The sequence below is a fragment of the Thamnophis elegans genome, chromosome 1, assembly GCF_009769535.1.
Source record: "Thamnophis elegans isolate rThaEle1 chromosome 1, rThaEle1.pri, whole genome shotgun sequence".
NCBI classification, from domain to species: domain Eukaryota; kingdom Metazoa; phylum Chordata; class Lepidosauria; order Squamata; family Colubridae; genus Thamnophis; species Thamnophis elegans.
Window position 1 is genome coordinate 31,828,224 of NC_045541.1, and position 27,285 is coordinate 31,855,508.

Below are 27,285 nucleotides of genomic sequence, written 5' to 3' on the forward strand. Positions count from 1 at the left end.
ACACAAAACTAGTCAAAACATTAAATCAGCTTCGGACAGTAATTTCAGAACAACTAATTGACTCAAAACCATAATGGATTAACTGTGGTTTAATGTAACTGGGAGACAGTGAGGAACAAAGGGAGATCCAGAATTGGTTGATATCATGTTTCATACCAGCTAATGACTATAGTTACATGAGGGTTGTTACTAGGAGGTTCTGAGGTCTATTCTAACCTGGCACTTCATCTCAGTTTGTTAGCAATCACTATTTTACATTGTTGGTAGTAATGTTTTTTGTTCATTTTGTTTTGTTTTAATTTAGCATGTTGCTAATGCAGGTCTTAGAAGAAATTAACTAAATTTTAACAACCAATTTAAGGCAGGAAAAGCTGGATGAAGTACACAGTTAAAAAGCTCAAAACCATTCCCTCCAGATCAGTGTCAAGTAACTGGTTTGTAAAGCACCACTTCTTGGAAGTTGGTCTGATGGAAAACATCAGATTAACATAGAAATGTTTAAATGGTTTCTGCTAGTTTTACATTAGAGAGGACTTTCTTTTGCCACCAGGGGGAGATACACTCCACACAACCATATTATAATAAAACTTGACATAGTCCAGACAAATATTTGAATGCTCATTCCGAAAGGCACACATTCCACATGCTATTCCCAAGCTTTTCATGGTGCTTTTCTATGTGCAGAAACACTTTCGGCAAACATGTACAGAATCTTCCTTAAAATATATTTCCATATCAAACCCTTCAGCACATAATATGCTCATTTGTTCACTGCAAATGTTTAAAAGACCATTTAAATGAGATCTGTCAGCAATCTGCACTATACAGTAGTCTATATGGCTGAACTGACAGATTATTGGGAATTTGCCTAGACGATGTTTTCCCCTCTTTAAATGGGAAGGGAGTGGAGGAGAGAACATTTTGAAAGTGGATTGTTTTGCAAATGGAAAGTCTAGATTATTTGATAAGAATATCTGTATATAGTACCCAGGAAACAATTAAAATGATACCACTTCTGATTGTTTAAATATATTAAAAGAAAACAGAGAAGAAGGAAATATATAATTCAAAATTTTCCTTCAGGTTCACAGACACTAACAAATGTGATGCTGTAGTATTTGCATAACCCAGCTGCTTAAACCAGCCTGCAGTTTTAAAAACTATAGCACTGAGAACACCAGATTGGAATTTTATTTTATTTTTTAAAAAATGTCCCTTTGTTTCCATTTGTTTTAGCTTCTCCTGCAAGCCTGGCATTTTTCAACCACAAAAGAGGCTAAATAATTGTATTCATATAAAAATATGGTTTATATTTGAAATTAATAACCCCATGGCTGCATCTTCTTTAAATACTCTTTTGTGTCATCTAGGATGACTTAGTCCTTCCTAGCCCAAAAACTTCAGGGGTATGTGTGGAAAGCAACTCAGATCATCGATACAGGTTTAAGACAAGATCCTCCTATTGCTGCCCTTAACAATATCCTCATCCCACATATTCAGTGTGGCTCTTTGCAACCAAAAGGGTATCCAATAACCATATAATATGCCACACACTGTTTCCTAAAGTGCCCTAAAGCACAAATATTCCTGCTGCAACCATGCAGCCTTTGCAATATTCTTGTGATGTCTTGTGTAGGACTCACGCTATTCTTAGCTAAAGAAGAATATGATATTCTTCCCATATGATACACAAATCAGATTGTATCACAATTCTGCACTAGTGGAATCTGAACAGTTGAAATTTCTTGGAAATATTTTCCAATATTTGGAAGTTCTGCGCTGATGGATGATGATATAGATATAATAATAATAAATGAATAACAATAGCAGTACACATTTACATTAGGTTCATTATCAAGATTATTCTTCTTTAGCATGATCTGTACTCATATTATAGGCAGGTTTGTCACAAGACACATCATTTATTAACAACAAGCTTTGATTAAGTCAAGCTAGGATTAAATCAGAGAGTTATGCACATCGGAAGGCAATCAGACCAGTCTTGTCTTCCAAGACATGTATTTTTAGGAAGCCAAGTCATTCAGATGTTACAAAGATCCTTAACTCAATTTTAGTAGAAGCTAATGATGATCACAGTTCATCATCAGCGATGTATTGGAAAGAAAATTCTGTACATAGCCTGTTTTTGTCCCTCTGAAGTTATATCACTTATGCTGGGGCTCCTTTCTTTCTTTCTTTCTTTCTTTCTTTCTTTCCTTCTTTTCTTTTTTCTTTTTGCTTTTCTAAAGATAGTTGCATACATTTTACAACTCCACACTCTCAGGCCACTCAGATTAATGTTATCCTTACTATGTACTGTTTAGGCAGAATGACAAGCAGTGTTTTGTCTGACTTCTCTTTGTTTATTTATTTCAAAAATAAAACATAATAAGCATTTCAAAAGCTATATCCAAAAACAAAAATTAACCACAAATGAAAAGCCAAGATGAAACTCAGAATAAGTGCCCACGGTCAGTTACTTGGTACCAGAGGTGGTATTCAGAAGATTCTGACCAGTTCTGGAGAATTGGTAGTGGAAATTTTGAGTAGTTGGGAGAACTGGCAAATACCACCTTTGACTGGCCCCGCAGTAGCCTTCCCCTGGAGTGGGGAGGGAATGGAGATTTTACAGTATCCTTCCCCTGCCACACCCACCAAGCCACGCCTACCAAGCCATGCCTACAGAACCGGTAGTAAAAAAAAATTGAATCCCATCACCGCAGGTACCCAAAGTATGGTGGGATGGAAGAGCTTGAACTGTTTATAGAGAATTGCAATAAGGTGGTGCCTCCACAGCTGCCTTGGAGGAGATTAATCCAAAAGGTAGGGGCTACTATGCAGAAAGCAGGGTCAGTTTATCTCCTGCTTTCATCCCTTCCTGCTTGCTTTTGTTTTTATTCTTGTGCTATCAATCTTAGTAGGTTTCCTGGTTATCGACCATAATAAAAAACATCATATTGATTCACATTCAACATGCTGGTAAAAAAGAGTTTGTGTTTATGACTTTCCTGCTACCTTATGGCCTACTGAAAATGCTGTACGGATGGCAAGGGGTTTTTCTAAATGGAATGAAATGTGACCCCAAGGGCAGATATCAAAAGAACCTCCTTCCCCTCTAGCTCAAACATTTGATGCAAGTAAGTTCCCTTGTGAGATCAGAATCTGCTTTTTTTTTCCAGGGAATCCAATGAAATACACAAAGCCACATTTCTTAGAGTAGATCCCTAATTATCTTGCATATTTGGTGCAAAGTGGTGGGGGATTCCCCTTCTTCCCTTCATAGTGAACACTTTTAACAGAATAGTCAAGGCACATCTTATTTTCCAGGATTTAATTTGTTAACTAGTTTTAGCATGAATCGTAATTCCTGTTTTGAGAGTTTTTATGCCCTTTATGTTTTATTTTTTTGCTAATTTTGGACCATAAGGAAGGATGAGTGCCAAAGAATTGAGGCCTTTGAACTCTGGTGCTGGAGAAGAGTCCTGTGAGTCCCTTGGACTGCAAGGCGATCAAACTGGTCAGTCCTAGAGGAGATCAACCCTGACTGCTCTTTGGAAGGCCAGATCCTGAGGATGAAACTCAAGTACTTTGGCCACCTAATGAGAAGGAAGGACTCACTGGAGAAGAGCCTAATGCTGGGAAAGACTGAGGGCAAAAGAAGAAGGGGACGACAGAGAATGAGGTGGCTGGATGGATACACTGAAGCAGTCGGCGTGAGCTTAAATGGACTCTGGGGATGGTAGAGGATAGGAAGGCCTGGAGGAACATTGTCCATGGGGTCATGATGGGTCAGATATGCAACTAACAACTACAACAAATCATCTTGGATACTCATTTGAATAGCAAGGAGAGATCTATATTGAATGAATGAATGAAGTATCAATACTGAAAGTAGTTTGCAGACTGGGGAGAACAGCCTGCCATTAGCCTCCGTATACTACCCAGATATATCCCATAGGTACACCTTGATTGAATTTACAATATGATTTGGTGGCATACTTACAGTCACAGTAAGATTTGCCCAAGGTATCTCATATGAGGACATGTTCTTTGACTGCCAATATTGTAAGGTAGTATTGCTTGGGTCATCTGGTTCCACACAGCTGCATCTGAAAAACAAATCAATGGTTGATGTTCTCTCAATTAGAAATGAATAATTTAGTTCACCATCCTTTCCTCTTGGGCAATCACATATAAATTGAAGTGGGTTAAACAGCCCTGAATGATACCAGACATAATTTTCCAGTCCCAGCAATGCAGCAATGGAATTGAATTGCTCCTGTATGTCAATACATACAGTCGTGTCTCTCTCTTCTCTTAAATGTTACAGTATACAGGGTGCTTGTTTTCATAGTATATTCCAAAAGTGGCCTGGTGATTCATTTGTAAAAGCCCTTTATAAGATGCCTCAGTCCATTTGTTTTTATTACTTATCTTTTATTTATTCTTATTATTATCTTTCTTACTGACCCCCTCTTATAGGCATTATGATGAGGGTGATGATCATTATTCTGTTGCACTGCATATACACTGAGAGCTTCTGCATCGGAGACAGATTTCTTGTGTGGCCAAATAAAGTATTCAATTCACTTCAATTTTCAGTCATTGCTCCATTTTGAAAAAGATGATGACTCTTCAAAACTTCTGTTTCTACTAGGTTCTCAGAAGAACAAAATTTTTATTCTGTTCAGACATACACTTCACTACAATGTAAATTGAGGATGCCTGCAGCATTGAAAAAGTTCTCCGATAAGCAGGAGACAATATATAACTCTGTTGTGAATCATTTTTGTAATTCTATGGTCCACATTCGGACATTTTAAAAAGTGCACAAATACACAGCCTTTCTTCATTCTCAAACAGTTCTCTGCATTGCTATTATGTTGGAATTCCTAACTTCGTATCCCTTGAAATCCTTTATATCATTACAATAATTACATTACTATCATTCAGTTTGAATTATTCTCAAGAAAAGGGTGCAAACAAATAATAGCTGAAACACATTCTGTTCCAGGGGTGAAATCCAGCAGGTTCTGACAGGTTCTGGAGAACCGATAGTGGAAATTTTCAGTAGTTCGGAGAACCGGCAAATGCCACCTCTGGCTAGCCCCAGGAGTGGGGAGGGAATGGAGATTTTGCAGTATCCTTCCCCTGCCACACCCACCAAGCCATGCCCACAAAATCACACCCATCATATCATGCCACGCCCACCAAGCCACACCCACAGAACTGGTAGTAAAAAAAAATTGAATTTCATCACTGTTCTGTTCCTGTATCTTTTATCAATTTCCTACAATTGGGTGTTGGATTTGGTAATCATTTACTTTGCTGATCAGTACTGATGATGTTACCTAGTCTGGGCAATAAAACATCTTTAAGAAAACAAACCAAGCTCAGAGAACACCAAGGACCCCTCATTTCAACCCTGAGCTACAAATATTCTCCTTTTTGGGATCAGTAGATACAGGTAATCTTTATGGCTACAATTGAGCCTAAAATTTCATTGTTAAGCAGTATAGTTGCTAAGTAAGTTATGCTCCCTTTTGCAATCTCTCTTGTCACAGTTGTTAAATTAGTAACACATCAGCCAGTCATCTGGCTTCCCTATTGACTCTACTCGTCAAGATGATTGCAGAAGGTGATCACATGACCTTGGGACATTGCAACCATCATAGTACATATAAATATCTGAAATTTGATCACGGAACCACAGGAAGGCTGCCATGGTCATAAGTGCGAAAAATGGTCGTATATTACTTTTTCCAGTGCTGTTGTAACTTCGAATGATCACTAAATGAATGGTTTTTAAGTTGAGGACTACCTGTACTCTGCAGGAGTGCCACACATTCTCAACATTTCAAATTGCCCACCAGCCTCAGACCTTGGATCCTCCCCAGTTAAGCCACAATTCATTTTAGATAAAATGGAACATTAATCCCACCCACCCCCCCACCCCCCAGTCCTATGTTGTTCCTTCTGGCTTTCAGCAGATTATCTCAAGCAGAAAAACCTTTCTCTCAGAATATTAATCTTTAATTTATTTTTTAATACCAACCCGGGGATTGAACCTGGGCATAAAAAGCCTCCGTTCTGTTATTAAGCTTGATGGGGTTGCTAATATCAATCTCCATGATTGTCATCCGGGGATTTGTGGCAAAACTAATTGAAAAGGTTAGGTCTAAACAGGAAAAAGGGATTATAAAATAAGGGATTCGGCTGGAAAACAAAAAAAGATCATATAGTAGGGTAATTCTGTTTGCAACTTCAAGCCCCATCAGTTGTTGTTTTTTTTATCATGTTTCAGGAACAAAACAAGAGATTTTATTTTTGCCATTTAATTTGGAATGATATAACACTGTACTGTGTAAACAAAGTCCAGTTGCCTTTTGAAAAAGCACCTTTAGGACTGTGGAAAATTATTATTATTATTATACAATTGTATCACAGCGGCCAGTTGTTTTGCCGGATTTGGCATTGGTTACTAGTCGGGCCCCACCCAGGGGCCTAGGATGTTGTAACATATTTTCGTAATATGCATGCAGATCCAAGCAGTGCGGCTTTTTGCATTTGACTGATGGTGATTTTGTCAATTTTTAACTGTTTCAAATGTAATTCCAGTGCTTTTGGAATAGCACCCAGTGTGCCAATTACCACTGGAATTACCACTGCTGGTTTGTGCCATAGTCGTTGAATTTCGATTTTTAAGTCCTGGTATTTTGCGATTTTTTCATGTTCCTTCTCGGCGACCCTGCTATCACCTGGTATTGCGATGTCTATGATTGTGACCTTATTTTTCTCAACCAGTGTGATGTCTGGTGTATTATGCGCCAGTATTTTGTCCGTTTGTATACGGAAATCCCACAAGATCTTGACCATCTGATTTTCGGTGACTTTTTCAGGCTGATGTTCCCACCAGTTTGTTGCTGTTTTAATATTATAATTTTTGCACAAATTCCAATGGATCATTTGTGCTACTGAATTGTGCCGCAATTTATAATCAGTCTGAGTGATTTTTTTACAGCAGCTGAGTATTTGATCAACAGTTTCATCAGCTTCTTTGCAAAGTCTGCATTTGGCATCATCAGAGGATTTTTCGATTTTGGCCTTAATGGCATTTGTGCGGATAGCTTGTTCTTGCGCAGCCAGGATTAGTGACTCTGTTTCTTTCTTTAATGTACCTGTTGTTAACCATAACCAAGTTTGTTCACTGTCCACTTTATCTTTTATTTTTTCCAGAAATTGGCCATGCAGTGCTTTGTTCTGCCAACTCTCCATTCTTGATTTTATCACATCTTTTCTGTATTCTTGTTTCGTCTGTTGGGCCTTCAGTAGTTTTTTGTTCTTTACTTCAATTAATAGATGTTCTTGACTTTCTTTTAAATAATCAGCCAGTGCATGTTTTTCTTCTTCAACTGTTTGCTTCACTTGTAATAATCCTCTGCCACCTGATTTTCTGGGCAGGTATAGTCTATCAGTATCACCACATGGACGTAAACTGTAGTGCATTGTCATTAGTTTCCTGGTTTTTCGGTCCAAAATGTCCAAATCAGCTTGTGTCCAGTTAACTATACCAGCTGTGTATCTTATAACTGGTATTGCCCAGGTATTTATGGCCTTGATTGTATTTCCACCATTCAATTTAGATTTCAAAATTTTCCTAACTCTGTTGGTGTACTCTCGCCTGACAATAGTTTTTACTTCTCCATGCTTGATGTCATCCAACTGCAGAATGCCTAAGTATTTGTATGCTTCATTTTCTTTGCATTTAATTAGTTGGCCATTGGGCTTTTCAATTCCCTCACATGCAGTGATTTTGCCCCTTTTTATGGATACAGTGGCGCATTTTTCCATGCCAAACTGCATTGAAATATCGGTGCTGAATACTCGGACTGTGTTTGTCAATGATTGGATTTCTATTTCTGACTTTCCATAGAGTTTCAAATCATCCATATATAGTAAATGTGAAATTTTTTTCAGCTTCTTTGACTGTTTGGTAGCCTAATTTCATTTTTTTTAAGATTACTGATAGTGGGATCATTGCGATGATGAAGAGAAGAGCTGAAAGTGAATCACCCTGGAAAATTCCTCGCTTGATATTAACCATTCCGTAGATCTCATTCCCTACTGCCAACTCAGTTCTTTGCATTTTCCCACAATTCTTTCCAGAATTCAACTGTGGCCTGCTTTTCTGGTTTTTCACTTTTGGTGTCACCATTCACATTAAGACTTTGATAAAAACGCCGTTGGTTTGATCGAAATTGCTGATTTTGTTTATATTGGATGATTCGTGCCTCATATCTTTCAATTTTTCTAGCTGTTGCTGTTATCTGCTGTTTTACAATCTCTACAGCTTCATTGATGTTTCTTGTTATTATTATTATTATTATTATTATTATTATTATTATTATTATTATCATCATCAACAACAACAACAACAATTTGCCTCCTGTTGTGGGAAGCAAATAGTAGTGCAAAAGAGATTTGGACCAGTTTTATCAAAATGTCTGGACACGCAAGAATACTCCAACTTGTCATACAGCAATATACTTTTCCTGTTTCCCAGCTGCTGTTAAAGTTACATGTCAAAAATGAATTATGAAGCCAAATGAAAGAACTACAGAAGATGCCATGTAGGTATCCAAGCGTTAAAAAAGCAACGCCAAAGCAACTGTGGGTCCAAGGAGGAAGTTTGTTCTATATACTGTTTCAAAGAAAAAGAGAAGAGACAAATGCTTTTCATAAAGCAACCATCTAAAGCAGATAATGAGCTTTTCCATCCCAAACTTTGACACAGAATATAAATGGGTGGGTGGGTGGGTGGGTGGATGGGTGGGTGGGTGGGTGGAGGGAGGGAGGGAGGGAGGGAGAGAGAGAGAGTGGGGAGAGAGAGAGATACACATATACAAATGTTATCCTCAGATCTAGAAAGATTTTTTTGCCTTAGGCAGTTGAAACTAAAAATAGGGGCAGTTGATTAAGAGAGTTGTCCACCTGTACAAGTTTTCCAAATACTCTGCTCCAAACAGAAGAGTGCCTCTGTAGGTCAGGATGGAACTACGGAATCCTCGCTGCTCTTTAAGCTGTTTGCTTGCAGATGTTTCATTACCAGACTAGGTAACATCATCAGTCTTCAGAGTATCAGGGACTCCATTCTATCCCCTCCTCTGTCAATCACCAGCATTCCACAGCCACTGAGCAACTTTAGGAAGGCCTGTGTGGTTCTGAATCCCACCCCCCAGGAGTGTCTGTGTTGTTTCTTTGTTTCTTTGTTTGTTTTATTAGTTTTGTATGCCGCCCACTCCCGAAGGGCTCCGGGCGGCTCACAATAAAATAGGGAAAGGGGGATAAATAAGACGATACAAAAATTTAAAAATACACAACATTCAACAGCCCCCAGCCTGTCGGAACAGCCAGGACTTAGCAGCTTTACGGAAGGCCGGGAGGGTAGTAAGGATCCGGATCTCCACGGGGAGCTCGTTCCAGAGGGCCAGAGCAGCAACAGAGAAGGCTCTCCCCCGGGGGATCGCCAGCCGACATTGGCTGGCATATGGGACCCGGAGAAGGCCAAGCCTGTGCGATCGAATTGGTCTTTGGGAGGTAATTGGCAGGAGGCGGTCTCTCAGGTACCCAGGTCTGACGCCATGCAGGGCTTTATAAGTAACGACTAGCACCTTGAAGCGTGTCCGCAGACCAATGGGCAGCCAGTGCAGCTCGTGGAGGATAGGTGTAATGTGGGTGTACACACAATCGCTCGCGCGGCTCCATTCTGCACTAGCTGAAGTCTTCAAACACTTTTCAAGAGCAGCCCCATGTAGAACATATGTGTGAACATCCACATTGTCTGACAAAAGCACCACACTTGGAGACTGAATTCTCTACCAATGTACATGAGCGGGTATTTAACTATATGTGTACATATGTAATCATATGGGTGTGCATCTGTGTATATGTTTGTGTGTGTGAATGACATACGGTGTTCTTCTAAGACTGTTTTCTGTTGTTTTTCTATTGTTTTATTTGAGACAGAGTAAAAATTTGAAAATGAGCTTCTGTCCGTAAGATTTCAGTACCTCGTTGCTACTTTATATGGGAGATGCTCACTGTTGGGCTCTCTCTCCTTCTCTTAAAAAAATTAGCTTTAATCAGTTCTGCAACAGAAACTTCATGGAGACTTACTCTACATCAATGTTTACAGATATGCTTGAAAAGGAACTACTCTAGAAAGGAAGGAAGAAAGGATGGAAGGAAGGAAACATTCTCTCCATTGTTATTTGATACCAGCGAACATCCCATAGTAAGGGCACATAGTTGGTTAGATTGAGTGTAATTTATCTTAATTACAATCATTATGCAATGCTTCTTGTCCCTTGATGACTGCAAAGTATAAGGTTGCTCAATGAGTGTATGAAGAGTTAGCAGAAGCAGGATGGATGGAGTCCAGATCCCTCCCACATCAGTGTGCCTACGGATCATGTTTTGAGATTGTGCATTTGGCTTCATTAAGGAAGCAGCCATATACAGATACAGATTGTGCTTATTAGACTCCTCTGTCCAATCAGGCACCATTGACCCAAATTTCCCACCAAATAAAAGAACATGTTCATGTTCTCTTTTCACTAATGTTTCAAAGGTGCTAAGTCAAATGTGACCACGTACAAGTCTCCTGAAGGTACTCAGTCTCCAGTGCCCAAGAGGCTGAAGTCTCACAATGGATCAGATGTATATCAGGGGTGATATACACCTACCTTCCCTACAGGTTTGCAAATGTGAATGCATGCGCTCACAACCTCTGTGCTTGTGCAGATCCTTCCATGCATGCGCTTTTGGTGAAAAAAATGGCCTAAATGGAATGCTATAGAGCTGGGCGCAGGTGGGCGGCACCACCTCTGATTTCCTCTACCGGTTCAGGCAATCTGGTCTGAACCGGTAGAATACCACCTCTGGAGCCTACACCTAGAGAGCAGATGATTGTGAGGCCAACTCACCTTTGCTAAGTCCCCTCATTCATACTTAGGATTCAAAGATAGTTGGGGTTTACAGGTTTTAAATATAAGACCTAACCCCAAAATTAAAGCAAGCAAGCAAACAAACAAACAAGTAATAGCAGCATCCTTTAACTAAAAGAATCTAGGTCAGTTGTTCATCAGAATGACATGAACTTGGCACCTTAAAGAACTTTCACAGTGGGAAATTCTTAAATGTATGCCATGGACAGATTGTCATATGCATACCGCCAAGCCAAAGCTCTTTGAAATTATTCAATATAATCTGTTAATAATCAAGAGACGTCTGGTTAAAAAATTAGTTTTTCTTTTTTGTTAGAAAACATCAATTTATCCCTTTTGAAGTAGAGAATAGAACTGCCAAAGTAAAGATTAAAATTAATGAATCAATTTTTGAATATTATCTAGGGAAAATTGATTCTGATGAAGTAATGGCATGTGGAGGTGACCTTGGGAGACAGGAGGAAGAGCTGCAGACCGCACAACTGGCATGCAAAGATGTCTCGGCCTATAGAAGGGGGGAATGGCATGGGAAATATTTCAGAAGGGCCCCACCCTAGTGAAAGGAAAGAAAAGGAGAAATGCATTCAGTCTCGCAAGATTCTGTTAAAGTAACCTTACAATAAAAACTAGAGTTTGGTTGTGGTTGTTTTCTGGACTACCTCACAGGGGTAACACATGAAAGAGATAAACATTCACATTTTATTTGGAACACTTGTCTTCATTTTTTTCCACTTAGACCCTGTCAACACTTACAGGACACACAGCAAAAAAGGGATAGGGCTTCTCAGTGAAGGTGGATATTCAACACTTCAATGTTGGAGCATTGCTTGCTGAACAAGCAACCATTGCTGTTCTCAAGGATTCCATTCCGGTATAAAACTACGGATCATGAAACTGTGAATAACAAAACTTCAGTTGCCAAAAGGAAGCCCACAACCCTGACAACTTTATTCCTGTGGCCCTTAGACCCTAAAAAATGTGTGAATGATTATCAAAAAGACCATCTACCCTGTGGTAGACAGTTAAATAAATGTAAAAAAAACCTTAATAATAATAATAGGAAAATGTGGCATATAAATTCCACTTATAGATTCACTTGTAGATAAGGAAGTATCTACAGTGGAATCCATTATGAGGTACCGGTAAGTGTAAAGGTATCATTCAACATTCAAGGAAGGCCTATGTTTATACCCAGTAATAAAGTATTACACAGAGATACATACAGACAGATACACACACACACACACACACACACAAGGCATTCTTGTACTAAGGATATAAACTATTCATACAAGGCAAAGGACTATTACAAAGGGTTATAAACTCAGTATATACCCTTTACTCGATTTCCCCACAAGAATCTCTATATAAATATATCTATTTTCTATACATGTCCAATGAGAAATAAAATTTATTGACATTCATTGGGTTGACTTTTAGTAAGTACTCAGAGAATTGCAACCATATGGTTAGCTATTCAGCTATGGAAAAGATATGATGCCTTTATATTATCCATCAGCTATCCATCAGTAAAGTGATATGTTTGCCCAATGACAAATTTCATAGATAGTGGGGTTGGGTGGGGGGTGCAGAGGATTATCTGTAATGTGAAATTATGTATTGAGCTAAAGGAGTGGAAAAAGACAAAATGAGCAGGTGTGTATATTTATTTTATGAATAATAATGGCTAGCAATAAAAAAAATCACAGAGAATTTCATTTGCTATTTCTGACAAGTGAGAGATTGATATAGATTTAGAAATTGAAAAGGTCTTTCAGAATTTATTACTGTAACAACTCATGAGCAGACTCATACATCAGTTACAATTGCCGTGAAGATACCTATGTTGATTTCTTTAGAAATATTTGACCATATAATTAACAATTCCAGAAAGAATTTCAGTATACGTACCTCCATGAAAAACAAAGGATTTCACAGCTTTCAGAACACTGAGACAAACCTCACTACAAAATTATAGATAAGCATATTAGCAAACCAGTCACTGGATCCTGTCCATCATCTTGTTGCTTCCTCACTAATCCCATTGTCATCTGTTCATTTTTGCCTCTTCTCTTTCACCAAAGTGGAATCGGTAATCTAGCATCTAGTAGGTGCTTTGAGTTTCAACACCTATCAAGTTTATCTAGCATAGTCAATGTGAAGGAACTATGGGAGTTGCAGCTCAGTAACTTTCTACCTTTGCTATATTTTATGGCTCAGCTCCCTTCCGCCACTCATCCTACTTCAATGGGATTCTCACAGTATGAACATTTTCATTCTCTGCCAGTTGCATCTGAATGAAAGTTGTTTCAAATGGTAGCACCCTTGACTTTTTTCCTCACAGATAATTACAATTACACCTTGATATGTCACCCACATTTATAAGGTAAAATACAACATAGTGGGCTGCAGTTGTGAAATTTTAGTGTAAAAGTAAAAAGCCAGTCTTTCCTTGGCATCAAATCCCAAACAATGTTATAGTTATAGGGAAACAGTATTTCAAAGCTGTAGAGAGGAAGATAACCTTGATAGAAATAGATGAAGCTCGTTACCAAGATGACAAGGGAGAAACCATATATTAAGCCCACAAAATAGCTTTCTCAAATGGTTCAAAAGTCCCCTCATTAATTCACGAGAGTATAAGAAAGGGAAGGAGATACAGTCGTTCCCGATTCTAGGGGGCGGTGCTCATTTCCATTTCAAACCGAAGAGCCAGCACTGTCCGAAGACGTCTCCATCATGTGGCCGGCATGACTAAACGCCAAAGGCACTTAGTTACATTCCCACCAAAGTGGGCTGCGTAAACAAGTGGAGCTCCATCCATGGGATGCAGGCAGCACATCTCTGGTTCACAGAAAAACATCTTTCCATGGGGGCCACTGCTATATGGTATCTAAAAGTTATTCAGGCACACAACATTCACAGCATTTACACTGCAGTATCCAGGTTGTTTTCAGAGAGAAACCCATGCAACCACATAGTTTAACCACAAACTAGTCAGATTTTTAGCATTAGGACTAGACTAAGCTAGCATAAACTTAGTTCTACCAAATGAGTTGGTTATTTCATTTAATTCAAGTAGAACAAAGTATAATTAATTTTAGGGTTAGCTGAACGCTTTGTATGATTCAGAATGGTTTTGCTGAATTGTTTATGTTGCAGAATATCTCAATTGCTGAAATTTTGTGGCTTACACTACTCTTATCTGAAAAGGAGAACTACACAAAGACATTTCTCTAAAAAAATAAATAAAACCAGCCCCATCCTACCATATCTATTAATTACTGCTTTAAAGTTAACATTCATGAAATAAAATTTCATTTTGAAAAACACCAGGTTACCTTTCTTTAAATTTGTAACCATTTCCTTTATTATATGAACAGAAAAAACAGTATAGAAAGTATATAAACAATTATAGTCAAATGAAAATGGAGGTATGATGATGGTAACGTATAAATATCTGAGTTAAAATACTTGAGTTAATATGAATTATGTTTATTGACTGTGGAAGAGATGCATGAAAGTCTTTTTGTAACCAACTGATACACTTTCTACAGTATGTAAAGAAGGATGTGTTGTGTTTGTTTTGAAAATAAAAAATAAAAAAAATATTTTTTAAAAAAGAAAGTATATAATGCAACTTCAAAATTAATAATTATGGTAATAACAAAAGGGGAGATAATGAGTCCATATTCTTATATAACCCATTTATTTGAAAATCTAATTAAAATATTGACAAACAACAGATATCAATGTGATCATGATGATCTTGACAACTTCATCAACCTGACATTCATGAAGCGGGGGCCAAACCTTAGCAAGAAATAGCAAATTTCTCTTCCTACTGGGCATTTCCTCCCTAATTCTCATAGTAGAAACTCTCCCTTTGGCAAATAACATCAGTAACAATTAATGGAGACAATCTTACTTACGAGTATTGTGTTAGAAGTTCCAAGTTATTATGCATGTTGATTGGATATGTTTCTCTGAGATGATAGAGCTTTTCTAAGGCCTCATAAATGAAAATGATGCAGATAAGAGATGCAAAAGCTTCTTCCGTAAACCGAGTAATATAGCACACCAAAGAACTTGCATCAGTCGCAACGAGAATGATACACAGAATTGCAGTCCATAAACCAATGCTCGCTCTCAAAGAAAGGTAAGACAATCCGTATTCCCTATTAATAGATTTTTAAAAATATTACTGCAGTGGTCAAATAAGAAAATAGAGACTTGGGAATTCCATGTGGTCTCTTGACAATCAATTATTCTTCAAATTAGCTTTCTGGGAAAGCATAAGAAAGGCTATAACTACTTATTGTCATTTGCCAACGCTAAGCCATAAAACATATTTCAGTAATAAGGGTGATTTTTTTCTGGCTTATGGTTGTGGTATTGCCTTAAGGCAAATTCCTCAATTTGCTTGCAAATCTCAAAAAATAAAAAGGCTTCCATTCTGCTCTTGATTTTATTCTCTTGTTCCTATAGTTGGTTTTATCTTAAATTTTGATAGATGTTATACTGTTGACATATTCTGCAAATAGGAGGGGCACTATATATGTGAGTGAATAAATACATAAATACAATGCTATGTTATGTTGTGGTTCATAGGTTCACCTCACCCAGGAGAAACACCTGGAATCCAATTTAAAGAACAATGATATCCAAATATACAAAGTAAAACAAATATTTAATTAGACACAATCCCAAATATACAAGAATTTGGGCATAAAATATCAATGTAGACAAATACATCTACGGTCACTCTAAATTGGCCAGGGAATATAACATTTTAAGGATAGCCTTAGCAGTTAGACTTATATACCGGTTCATAGTGCTTTACAGCCTTCTCTAAGCGGTTTACAAAGTCAGCATAATGCCCCCAACAATCTGGGTCCTCATTTTACCAACCTCGGAAGGATGGAAGGCTGAGTCAACTTTGAGCCGGTCAGGATTGAAGGAATTGAACTTCTGTCAATCTGAGCAGAATTAGCCTGCAATCCTGCATTTTAAGTTAACCACTGCGCCACCATGGCTTAAGTATGCTGCTATCTTGTTTTTTCCCTTGTCTGTCTGATCTGCAATACTTTGGCCTGAAATTAACCACTCTTATTGCTATTTTGTAGATGGAAGCTCAAAGACACTCTGGAATTTTTAAGATGGTACTTAAAAATAGTTCCCACCATCCCTGATCGTTCAAGCTATGGGCAAGGCTCATGACTCTACTCCAGAGCTAACATCAATCAATAGTGGACTTTTAGAAATGAGATTAAACATATCAAAAACTTAGCGCAACTTTTTTGAGTCTTTCTAAGAGGCTCATTCAATTGAAGGCAGAAATGGTGAAACTCAAAAAGGAGGAACACAGAGCACTTACTTGCAAAATTTGAATAATATCTTTTCAAACACCAAAACTGGTCCTGTGCTACCCAATATGGTAAGAGGCTGCCCACCAAATAGTGAGTAAGCTATTCCGGTCATCGATGCACCAAACAGAGATTCTATTGCACTCTGTGTATTAAAAAAAAAAAAAGCAGAATTGAAAAGTTAGAGCTGTGACTTGGGAATCGATTCTTAGAAAATGCCACCCAGAACGTTTTATTTATTGGGATCGGGACAAATAGATACAGTAAGGCTGAAAATCCAATTGCAACACATACTATACGACCGTCTGTTGCTTCTCCCAGCAAACCGCCAAAGGTGATAACAGGAGACATACAAGCACAATAGAGAAATAGAAAAGATGCTAGACACTGCAAGCTGAATGCATCGGTGAAGTCACTCAACAAGAATGGCACTTTCCTCTTGATATCTAAAACCAAGCCCCCAAAGAGCCTAAAGAGAGTGAAAAAGAATGAATATTACTAAAATGTGATTATTTTTTTAAAGCAGAAACTGATAGTTACACTAACATTTAATGTGCTATTTGCATTCATTTTTAAAATGAGGTATGAAATAGTCAAGAAGTCTCCAGATCACCACCTTCCAGTTTCTAGCCTTATGCTTTGACCACTACATCAAACTGGTTCCTAACATCAGTATTAGGTGTTAGAGTATTAGTATTAGGTATTGAAATACCCTTGATAGCAACAGGTTACTGCCACTGAGATATGAGAGAAATCAGAACTGGAGCCACTTTATTTTGGCAGAAATCCTGACAAGAGAATTTCCTATTCGTATACAAACACAGCCAGATGGCATGAAGAGCTCTTCAAAGTTGCTGCTAGGCCAACAAGAGAATATAGTGCAATGATACTACAAGTAGGAAGCTCAGTGGCTTTGCTTGAGAGAAAGCCAAAATGATCCCCTAACCAGGTTTTCAGCATTAGCTGAGATGAACAATTTCCTATGAACTCCAAACCATTGGAATTACTATTATAACAATAGTATATGATGTCTCAACTATCCCTATTCCTGTGTATATTTCCTATCGGTAGTAAGCATCCACAGGATGACAGCTATGGTTTGAATTTTTCTTAACTCCTTAAAAAATGTATGCACATACTGAATTTCAGTATTTTAGCAATTGAACAATTATACCAACTTTCTAAAGTGAATAGGTCAGTATTTTTTAATTTTTTATACTGATTTTTTCCTTAACAATACAAGGCAGCTACAGTATAATCTACCTAACAATATTTGAAACCATGGAAGTAAAATTATACATTTAATACAGAAATGAACCTTCCTTCCTTCATTAAATGGAATGGGGCTCTCAACACAAAACAGCTGCATGTGCACTTTACAAAGAAATATGTAACTGGAATTTGCCACTTAAAGCATAGAGACTGTCATGACTCCATTTATTGCATGGCTATTTTTAATATGTTCAATGATATGCATAGCAATTTAGTAACTGTTTGCAAGACATAAATATATATGCAGGCTAACCCAACCCATTTTAATAGGGGAAGTATATTTACATAAGTATTGGTTTTAAATAAATGGGACAGCCTATTCATTTTAACCATCATTTATATGTGCCTATCATAGCACCTATTGACTTTCAGGTGAGTGCTAGATCATATTTTTTTTAAAAGAGCCTTACATGTCTTTGTATGTGTGTATATGGATGGATATTTACATATGTATGGAATCAAATGAAAATACTATCTTACTACTAACTTTCCAGTACGTTGTAATTCTGGCCCGGAATGTCCTCCAAGTGGCTCTGGGTCTCCATGAGCAGCAGTTCCATTTGGTACACCTGGAATTTTACGTTTCTCCTAAATGAAAAAATAATGGATGTGTCTGTTTTGAATCTGTTTTCCATTCCAAATTGTGGACTGAAAAGGTAAGTCAAGGTAAGTTAGAAATATCTAGCTTCCTTTGGTAGGCACCTTTCACAAATGAGAGTCACCAAAGTAGCTTATTTAACAGGACTTCTAGCATCTGGAGATGCCAAGCACAATCTGACTGGAAAAGTGCTAAATAAGAGCCTCCTTATCAGTTAATAACATCCTGTGAGGCTTCAGCACTAGAGAGTAAAAACTAAAAAAAGAAAAAAGGACTATATTCAGCCATCTTTCTCCTGTGGGTTTGTGGGATACCGTGTCCACCAAATCTTTTCCATTGCTGAGACTTTCAAGTACAGTGGAATATAAGTCAAGGCAGAGAAAGAGCATATTCCTGCTGATTTACTATTACAATACAAGAACATGTTACTGCCATATGTGAGCTACTGTTATACCTCTTTCTAAAATCTCTTTTATTCTATATCCACAATTTATTTATAATAGAAATAGAGTAGAGTAGAACAGAACAGAACAGAATCTTGATTGATTGATTGATTGATTGATTGATTGATTGATTGATTGATTGAAGCAGTGTTAATAGTAACATGTCTATGAAAAATCATGGGGGGAAACTCTTTGAGATGGCAATGAACTATAGGAGAGGTAAATATTGTAGAGCATTGATGATATCTTATGTAATTTTATCACAACTGGGGGAAATGGGGAATATAAATGTAAAAAATAAATAAATAAAAATAAATACCTGAGAAGGAACATTTTTGGGAGGTTCTATACGAATTGTTGGGTCCCATTCTCCTGGAGGGAGAACTGTCACTTGATCAAGAAACTCATCAATTCCAGCGACCAAGTCACTGCGATCCTTAGCTTTATATGCAACATCATGAAATACCTATGGAAGAAAGAAGGAATTCCATGAGATTTTATTTCTAAGGGGTGGGGGTGGGGAATCCAAACACTGTTGTTTCTCAACAAATCATAAAAAGTATTTTCCTGCTCATTTTCAGTATTATTCACTGTGATTCAAAATATTGATCTTTTAAATCTTTCTATTTAAATGGGTCTGAAGGTTGAACTAAGAAACTTCTAGTTATTAAACTAAAGCATTTTGGAAGGATATCATGAAACAATAAATCTTCACACAAAGCACTTTAAAATATGTAGGTAACTTGGCAATGGGTTTAATCAACACCTGTGACTGGATAAGTACCTCATCTGTCATTAATGTTCCAATTGACCTGCCAATCTCATGGTACTGTTGACCTTTTCCTAAGGGTCCCAGAAGAATAAACAAAAATCTATGAATAATAAAACACAAAAATTTCAGTTAATTTTACATAATTCTATTATATGAACAAATACAAGTTAGAAGAAACTTAGTCTCTGTTTTAACTGTGCTTGAATTTCTATTTTGCAACTTGGAAAAAATTCTTTTAAACATTGATATACCATTTTTTTTAAAAAAACAAGAATATGTTATTTTTAAGGAAAATTATAAACACTTTCCCTGGTGATGACATAATTGGAATTATTTCGTCCCCGCCTAGTTTGGGGCTCATGTATTTTTTAAAAATTAAACAGAAGTATACACATAAAAATGGCTTCCTAATGTATTATTAAGCTGTAAGTGTACATAAATATTACAAAACATAATATTACACAAAACAAAATGAGAATCATTTCTGTTTGGGCAGGTATCTTATCATTTTTTAGAACAGTTAATGCTTGTTATGTTCTGTTTAGACTCATGAACTTCCTCCCAGCTTTCTATAAGCAGATTTCCTATTTATCATGAATACAAAACCAATTTTTCTATCAAATTTAAATGGAAATTTTCATTCAAACTCTCATAGAATTTTCACATATGGATTTAAATTTTTAAAATTGTAAAAGGAAAAATAGAAAGAGGATAGCTTGTGAAATTTAGACCTTCTTCTGACTTTATTGCAGGGCATTAAAAAACTGCAATTTTATATAAAGTTTGAGATAGCTTAACTTTCAAAGTAAAATTGTGCACACATCATACAGTACTCGATGATGGTTGTCAATTCCTTCTTATCTCATGGATGGATGGAACACAAAAATCAAGATTTTTGTTAAACTAGTCATTGATGATATTGTCCAATTTGGGTAGTGAGGTGGTCTTCACAAATGCTGCTCTGTAGCAATATATAATCCTTAATATTATTTAGAGCATTCTTCCTTATTCCCTGGCTGGCCCTTATTCCTTTTATCTGTGAGCTGCAGGATTTAAACCAAGCTGGAATAATTAAATTTCTTTCTTAGCAATGGTTATAAATTACCTTGATGGGATTGGAACTTCTGTCAATCCTGAGAGCAACATAGCAGGAGACAATCTAACAAAAGCGACTACAGCACGGTCCAAGAATTCAAGCTCACCAACCAAAATGTTTGAGGCTTCAGCTCCAGGAGGGATTTTTTTCATGAAATGCATGTCAACCTGATCATTAAAAAAAGGTATACAAGAAAAAGAAGGATGGGAGGTAGACTGAGAGAACTGACAGATGTTAAGATTTCTAGCATTTCATTTCACTGACACATTGATACATCATGGATCATTAACCACAGGATAAGTTAGCTTAAATATGTATTAGTGCAGGTACAAACTGAAAAATTAATTGAAGTTATCAATCAATAAAAACTTTAACTGTGGGTTTATAAGACTTGGCAGCTAATTGAACAATTAATGCTCATATTTGTGTTCTAGATATAATCTACTAACTGCAAATGGTATCTTAGTCATATTGATACCTTATAAAAGGCTAATATTTCTGGTATTGTGCAAAGTCTGATTCTAGAACTCTTGAAAAGGCAGCTTAAGAATTTCGATCCAAATAATCTTCAATTAATGAGTTAATGGATTTGTTCAACATGATTCATTCCAATAGGGTCAAGAGCTGACCATTTTTTAAAAAAATTGGAATCATTCATGCTTACTGACAAAAGTAGTAGTCTTCTTTTACTTCCATTTAAAATTTTAAATAAATTTATGAATGAAAATGAGATTGTGGTTTTGCTTCAAAAATTGGCAATGGTTTTATTATTGCTAATGAAAAACAGCACATTTTATATGAAAGGTGTTTTAATGTGGCAGTTCTGCCATGACCCAGAATGAGCCAGGTGGCTCACACTGGAACCTCATGAGTCATTTCCATGGGAATCAAGAAAAATACACTCAGTGTCCCCATCTACTGCTCACACAACCACATTTATTGTTCCATAGACTGTGCCTATGCCTCAACAGCAATTCCTGCCCACTGTAAAATGCAACACAACTGGCAGCTGCTGCTATACATAAAGCATCCAATGAAGTTTTCCTTAAGGTATTAGAATAGTGTTTCCCAATCTAGACAACTTCCATGGATTTCCACTCTACAGAATTTTTAGCAATGACATGTGGCTGGGGAATTCTGGGAGTTCAAGTCCATACTTTAGGGAGTTGTCAAGGTTGGGAAACACTCCTGTTAGGAGCCAATGGCTCAACACAGTGTTTGCTCAGGTGCTCCATTGTCACAAAACCAACAATACTGTTAAAAGTTCAACACATCATACTTGCATTGTTAAACTTCACTACTTTAAATTGTGTACAGCTGTTACTGTAACAAAATGTTCTTCATTATGTTACCTACAAAGCCTCATTGTAAGGAAAAATCTTTCCTCAATAGGATGCAAAGATTCCACAGGAGGCCTCCACTGCTTTATTGAGACACAGTTACACTGTTAGTGTTAAGCATAATGGATCTCTCATTAGATTATATCGGCCAAGGTACTTGCAAAGATAGTAAGCAACCAGTTGAAAGACTTCTAATCTTTCTCTCTCCAGAAGCCATTATTTTTGGAATCAAGGTTGCATTAGCTTTCTGAGAAAACAAGGATTTGTAAACAAAAGGAAAGAAAGAGCAGCATTATAGTAGAACAGTTACCTACTAATTGCACTGAATTTCTTGTTGCCCCAAAATCCAGTGAGAGAAAGCATAGGAGCGTTATTTAACGAAAGAACAGCAACCAGAAAAGCGATTTCATAGCTATGTGGGCTGGAGTTGAAAAGGGTCGTGTTAGCTTTTTGAGAAAGTAAGGAGGAATGCTATACACGCAAAGAGAGTGCAGCCTTACAGTAAAGCAATTTGTGATTAACTGCATTCAAATTCCTGCTGTGCCAAAAATTCACTAAATAATACCACTGAGAAAAATAAAAAGAAAGGTGCAGCTAATGCTGGGAGTGTCAAATACATGTATTGTGCTTAGGCAAATACAAAAATAAGGAATCAACAGGATTATAGCAAAAGCTCTCCCTCTCTCTTCCCGGGCCTTCCTTTATGTGGGCATAGTTATGATACGGCCTGGATACTAACTTGATACAGTGGTTTTATTATAGCCCACAATCATGAAAATAACATTCTACAACCACAAGTTCTTTTTCTTTCCAATACTAATTTAATATGCTCAAACTAGAATTTCTCTCAAATTATTAGAAATTATTGTAACATATATGCAACTATACTATAATTATATAATTAATTATAATAACTATACTAGAACACAAGGCCCAAATGACTGAGGATATTGCAGGTAGCCTTGAGAAACCAAATAAAAACATTAAATGGGCTAAATCTCAGAAAATTTTCCAAATCTTACAAGATTTTACTATTCTTTTCCACAAATCACACACGATTTCAGGGTGAAACGCCATCTGTTATCACACACAATCTTTCCAACAAGCTTTTAGGGTGATCTTTGAAACTGACAATGCAAAGATCCACATGAAGAAATGGTTCTGAGTTGCTACTCTTATTCGTCAAATTATTGAAAAGCATTTTTCTCTCTCTTTGATTTGTGTCATTTACTTTATGTTAACAGTTAACTGTCTGATGTTCACAAACATATTTTATTTGTGTTCTCCCCATAATACCTTTCTAAATGTTATGAAGAGTAATTCACAAAACAACATGTTCAAATTGATATCACAGCTTCATATTCTGAGAATTTCAAATTACTGCGTTTCTCTCCCATTTGCTTTCCCATTACCAATCTAAACACAAAAACAGTGACCAAATCCAATATAAACTGTTAAAGTGACCATTTTAATGTCTATCTCGCAGCCATCTGTCAGTAGCAGTGTGCAGTGTGTCTTCAATAGTGTTTACAAAGTTGTTTTCTTGCAAATGGCTCTGGCACATGGACAGAATTTAAGCGCCATGGCGTTGTCTGTGTTATGAAATCATTTTCAAAACTTTTAACATCTCCAAAAATTAAGCCCAGAGTTCTTTTTTTTTGTTGCTTTGCCATCTTATTTACATATTTCTTGTGAAATAATAATTTAAATCTACATATTTATCTGGTACCGAGGAATTATCATTGATTGCTTGAAATGGAATAGTTCTTTTAAGGGAGCACTGCTTCACAGATGGGAGAAAGAATATGCACATGCTTGGAAGGATTTGAATTACTTTTGATGGCAGGATTGTAATTGAGCCCCCATACAAAGCAGCAAAGATGAAGCTAAACCAAGACCTATTAGTAGGTGGCTTTTGTGCACCGATAAACTGTCCTTCCTCTCATCTCCAATCTCATTTCCACTGATCATCAACATGGCTTACGACACCTGCTCAAGTCAAATAAACCCAAAGGGCTGGGAGTTTACAAAGCAAGTATTCTGCACAACTCCAACTCAGTTAATCAATTGTTGCCATCAAATAGATTGTCCAATAAAACAGTAGAGGTCATCTAATGCATTCTGTGATGCCTCCTGGCAGTTTTTGATATATATAAAAAAATCAATTAATTTATAACACGGTGTTCACCACATCTAGAAATAATTGGCCAGCAAAAGACATCAATCTTGACAACCCATGAATTGGAGTTATGATCATGTAGTCCTGCAGATCAGGCTAGAGCTTCATAATGACTTGAGAGAAACCTTGGGTCCATTAATTCTCAGGCTTAGGGTGGCTTTTCAAGCATGAAAAGGCACATAATGCAAATAATGCTTCTTATCTTCCATTAGTTCAGCTTTGGCTGCTGCGAAAATTTATCTGCCAATTGAAAAGGATAATGTGACGCAAGACACTGTTTTATAGAGATTTGCATTGGTTTTTTTTTCTGAATTCCAGAAGACTCTACTTGTGATTTATTCATTAGTATGTTTACTTGCTTGTTGTTGGCAGCAATCTGTTTGTCTTTGATTCCTTCCTGGCCTCCAAAGATGTTGAGGCAACTCTAAGTATTGCTTCTTCTCTCTCCTAATCTTTTCTTCATAAAAAGCAGATTAAGTCAATTAGATTGAGAAAAAGAAACACTGACCCTGGTCACTTATAGGTGGGATTAAGCCCAGCCGTTTCTCTCTGGTTCGAGTGAACCAGTAGCAGTTGCTGCAGGAGGCTCCACCCATCTGGTCCAGATGGGTGGAGCTAAGCAAGCAAGCTAAGCAAGCAAGCGCGCAATCGCGCTCACATTTGCAAACCAGTAGGAAAAGTTAATCCCACCTCTGGTTAAGTCCCAACAAGATATATTGTGTTTTATTTAGCACTCTATGTATATTAGGCCACTGTGGTTTTCCAACAAAATGCCATGTGGAGACCTTGGTGCTCTTTGAATTTAGTCTTCCCTGAACAACCAAACTTAGGGAGCACCAAGGATTCCATATTTTAACCCTGAACTATATATGTTCCCTTCTATTAAAAATACCATCTCTCAGCCAGGGTTTGACAAATTTTTGGGGTCTTGAGCACCACTGTATAACATTATACAAGGCTGTATGCACTTTTTTTTTAAAAAGTATCAAGCCAAACCTTATTATATCATTAAACCTTATAAGATGTACCAAATACTTTGACCTTCCCATGTAATATCACAGAAAATAATCACTGAAATTTCTGAAATCTCACACCCTTTGTATGGGAACTCGTTCTATGGCTAGCTCAAAAAAGCAGGATTTAGAAAACCTACAGGAGCATACCCACTAACAGGCTTGAGTAAGCTGCCATACTACAAACTGAGTGGAGATCTGAATGTAGATTTTCTTAATCTGATGCCCATATCTGATACATCACCAATCAACATAAGACAATTGTATCCAGAAAAGAAAAGAGCCATTACTGTTTCCTATTTTACAATATGAATCTATACAGTTTATGGTACATGTTTATGCTAAAAATGTTTACCTCAATTCCTGGTGATTTAATGGACACACACATGTAGTTTCCTTGACTACAATATGGAAGTTGTTCACCACCACATGTGGTATTTAGTTGGTTAGGACCGGTTCTAGCGAACCGGTAGTGGAAATTTTGAGATGTTCAGAGAACCAGCAAATACCACCTCTGGTTGGCCCCACCCTCCCACCCCCGCCATTTCCTGTCCTATATTCCCTTGTTTTTTAGCTCAGCTGATTTGCATGGCAGAGAGGATTGCCCCGTCTCAGTTGAGTTAAACAACAGTTCAGCTCACTAGCGTTGACACTGAGTGCTGTGTGTGTGTGTGTGCGTGAAGCACAATCTCATAGAACTGGTAGGAAAAGATTTGGAATCCCACCGCTCTTCACTGCCTCCTCCTTCTGGGATGCCCATCACCATAGAGTTTTCTGGTAGACTGTCATCCAAATATCACCCAGGTTTGAATCTGCTTAGCTTCCAGGACCAGGCAAGGTTGGGGGGTGGGAGCTATAGTTTTGGGTAATACTGTTATGCTGAAGTACAGATGAACACAATGCCTCTCAGGGCACTTCCTTTTTGGATCTGATTTTAGTGAGCTTATTCTAGGCTACAATCCTGTATCAACTTACCTGACAGTAACCTTCGCTGAATTCAATGGAAATTCCTATACAGAATTATACTACTTTGGTCATATTAAGGGTAGTTTTGCTGGGGAAATGATTCTGTTTTTCTGGATTTGCGTGTGTATGAAATAAATTTATACCTTCCATTTCTTTAAAAAATACTTTGTATATTTGAGGACAATCTTCAGATGAAATGAAGGATAGCAGGACTATTGATGTTTAAAATGTTCAATACATGCATCTAGAGTAGCTTTCCCCATCCTGGTACCCTCCATAAAGATTGGACTACATCCTATCTTCCTCAGGAAGAAGCCTGTTCACTGCTGGGAGGAAGATGCATGGTCCAGGGAGAGCCAGACCGAGGAAGGCTGATCTAGAACTTCCGGAATTTCTGTCAACTGCACTGACAAAACACAGCATTGAACTGGTACTAACATTTAGCAAGAGATGCTGCTTGCAATCACCATAGAAAGATAGCCAGAGTGGATCCTCACCTCTCTCTCTCTCTCTTCCTGATGAAGGTGTCCTTTTTCATTTCTCTGTTTCATCCCAAATAGACTAGTGTTATGCCCTTTTTGCTGGTCTCCTAGTCCCTGCACGCACAATTAACAGACTTCAGCTGGTTCAAAAGGCTGCTTCTCATATTCTGCCTGGCACCAGATGGAGCAAGCACATAACTAGAACTGGCTCAGCCACACTGACTGGATGTCACATTTAACAACAAGTCAAGGCACTGTTGGCATCAATTTCCTTAGAAGAGAAACTTAGTTAAAGATACCCACATTAATCCTCCCCTGCCCCACTTGGTTCAGCTGAGGCCAACTGCTGTGGCTAGAGATTTGTCGAACCAAAGCCTAATACAACCATGATTTGGTGACACAACATCCCTTTAGGCAATTTTTAACTACCGATTGGTTATATAATATTCCCAATAACTGCACATTTTGCCTTTCAGTTCTTTTGGACAGCCATGCTGCTTGTCACAATTTACAGTGAGCAATGAAGTATCACAACATAATCACAAAACCTGAGATTTTGTACATGATTAAAAATAGTTTTTATATTGCCAAAGGGTAAATGTCACAGAATATATTAGAACCAATATAAATCTGAACACTAAGTCAGCAGAAGATTCTTTCCCAATTTTCTAATTTAACAGGAAGCTATCTCCACAAATACTCTGAAAATGAAACACAGAAACGATGGTTTGGTGGCTAAATATTTGGGGTAT

At 37.4% G+C, this 27,285-nt stretch overlaps 1 protein-coding gene across 4 annotated transcripts in view; it reads right to left on the minus strand.

The window, feature by feature from the left end:
- Nucleotides 1-27,285, minus strand: part of SLC4A10 (solute carrier family 4 member 10) — a 61,857-nt gene that overhangs the window by 26,389 nt on the left and 8,183 nt on the right. For 2 of the 4 annotated variants that reach the window (XM_032231381.1, XM_032231372.1), the window contains exons 3-11: nucleotides 26,549-26,647; nucleotides 20,563-20,720; nucleotides 19,470-19,557; nucleotides 19,005-19,151; nucleotides 18,132-18,232; nucleotides 16,667-16,841; nucleotides 16,384-16,517; nucleotides 14,939-15,184; nucleotides 4,004-4,109 (exon numbers count right to left, since the gene is read on the minus strand). In XM_032231381.1, the coding sequence (XP_032087272.1) occupies nucleotides 4,004-4,109; nucleotides 14,939-15,184; nucleotides 16,384-16,517; nucleotides 16,667-16,841; nucleotides 18,132-18,232; nucleotides 19,005-19,151; nucleotides 19,470-19,557; nucleotides 20,563-20,720; nucleotides 26,549-26,647 (1,254 nt within the window). The remainder of the gene's footprint in view (nucleotides 1-4,003; nucleotides 4,110-14,938; nucleotides 15,185-16,383; nucleotides 16,518-16,666; nucleotides 16,842-18,131; nucleotides 18,233-19,004; nucleotides 19,152-19,469; nucleotides 19,558-20,562; nucleotides 20,721-26,548; nucleotides 26,648-27,285) is intronic. The other 2 variants (XM_032231398.1, XM_032231390.1) reach the window with 1 other exon arrangement.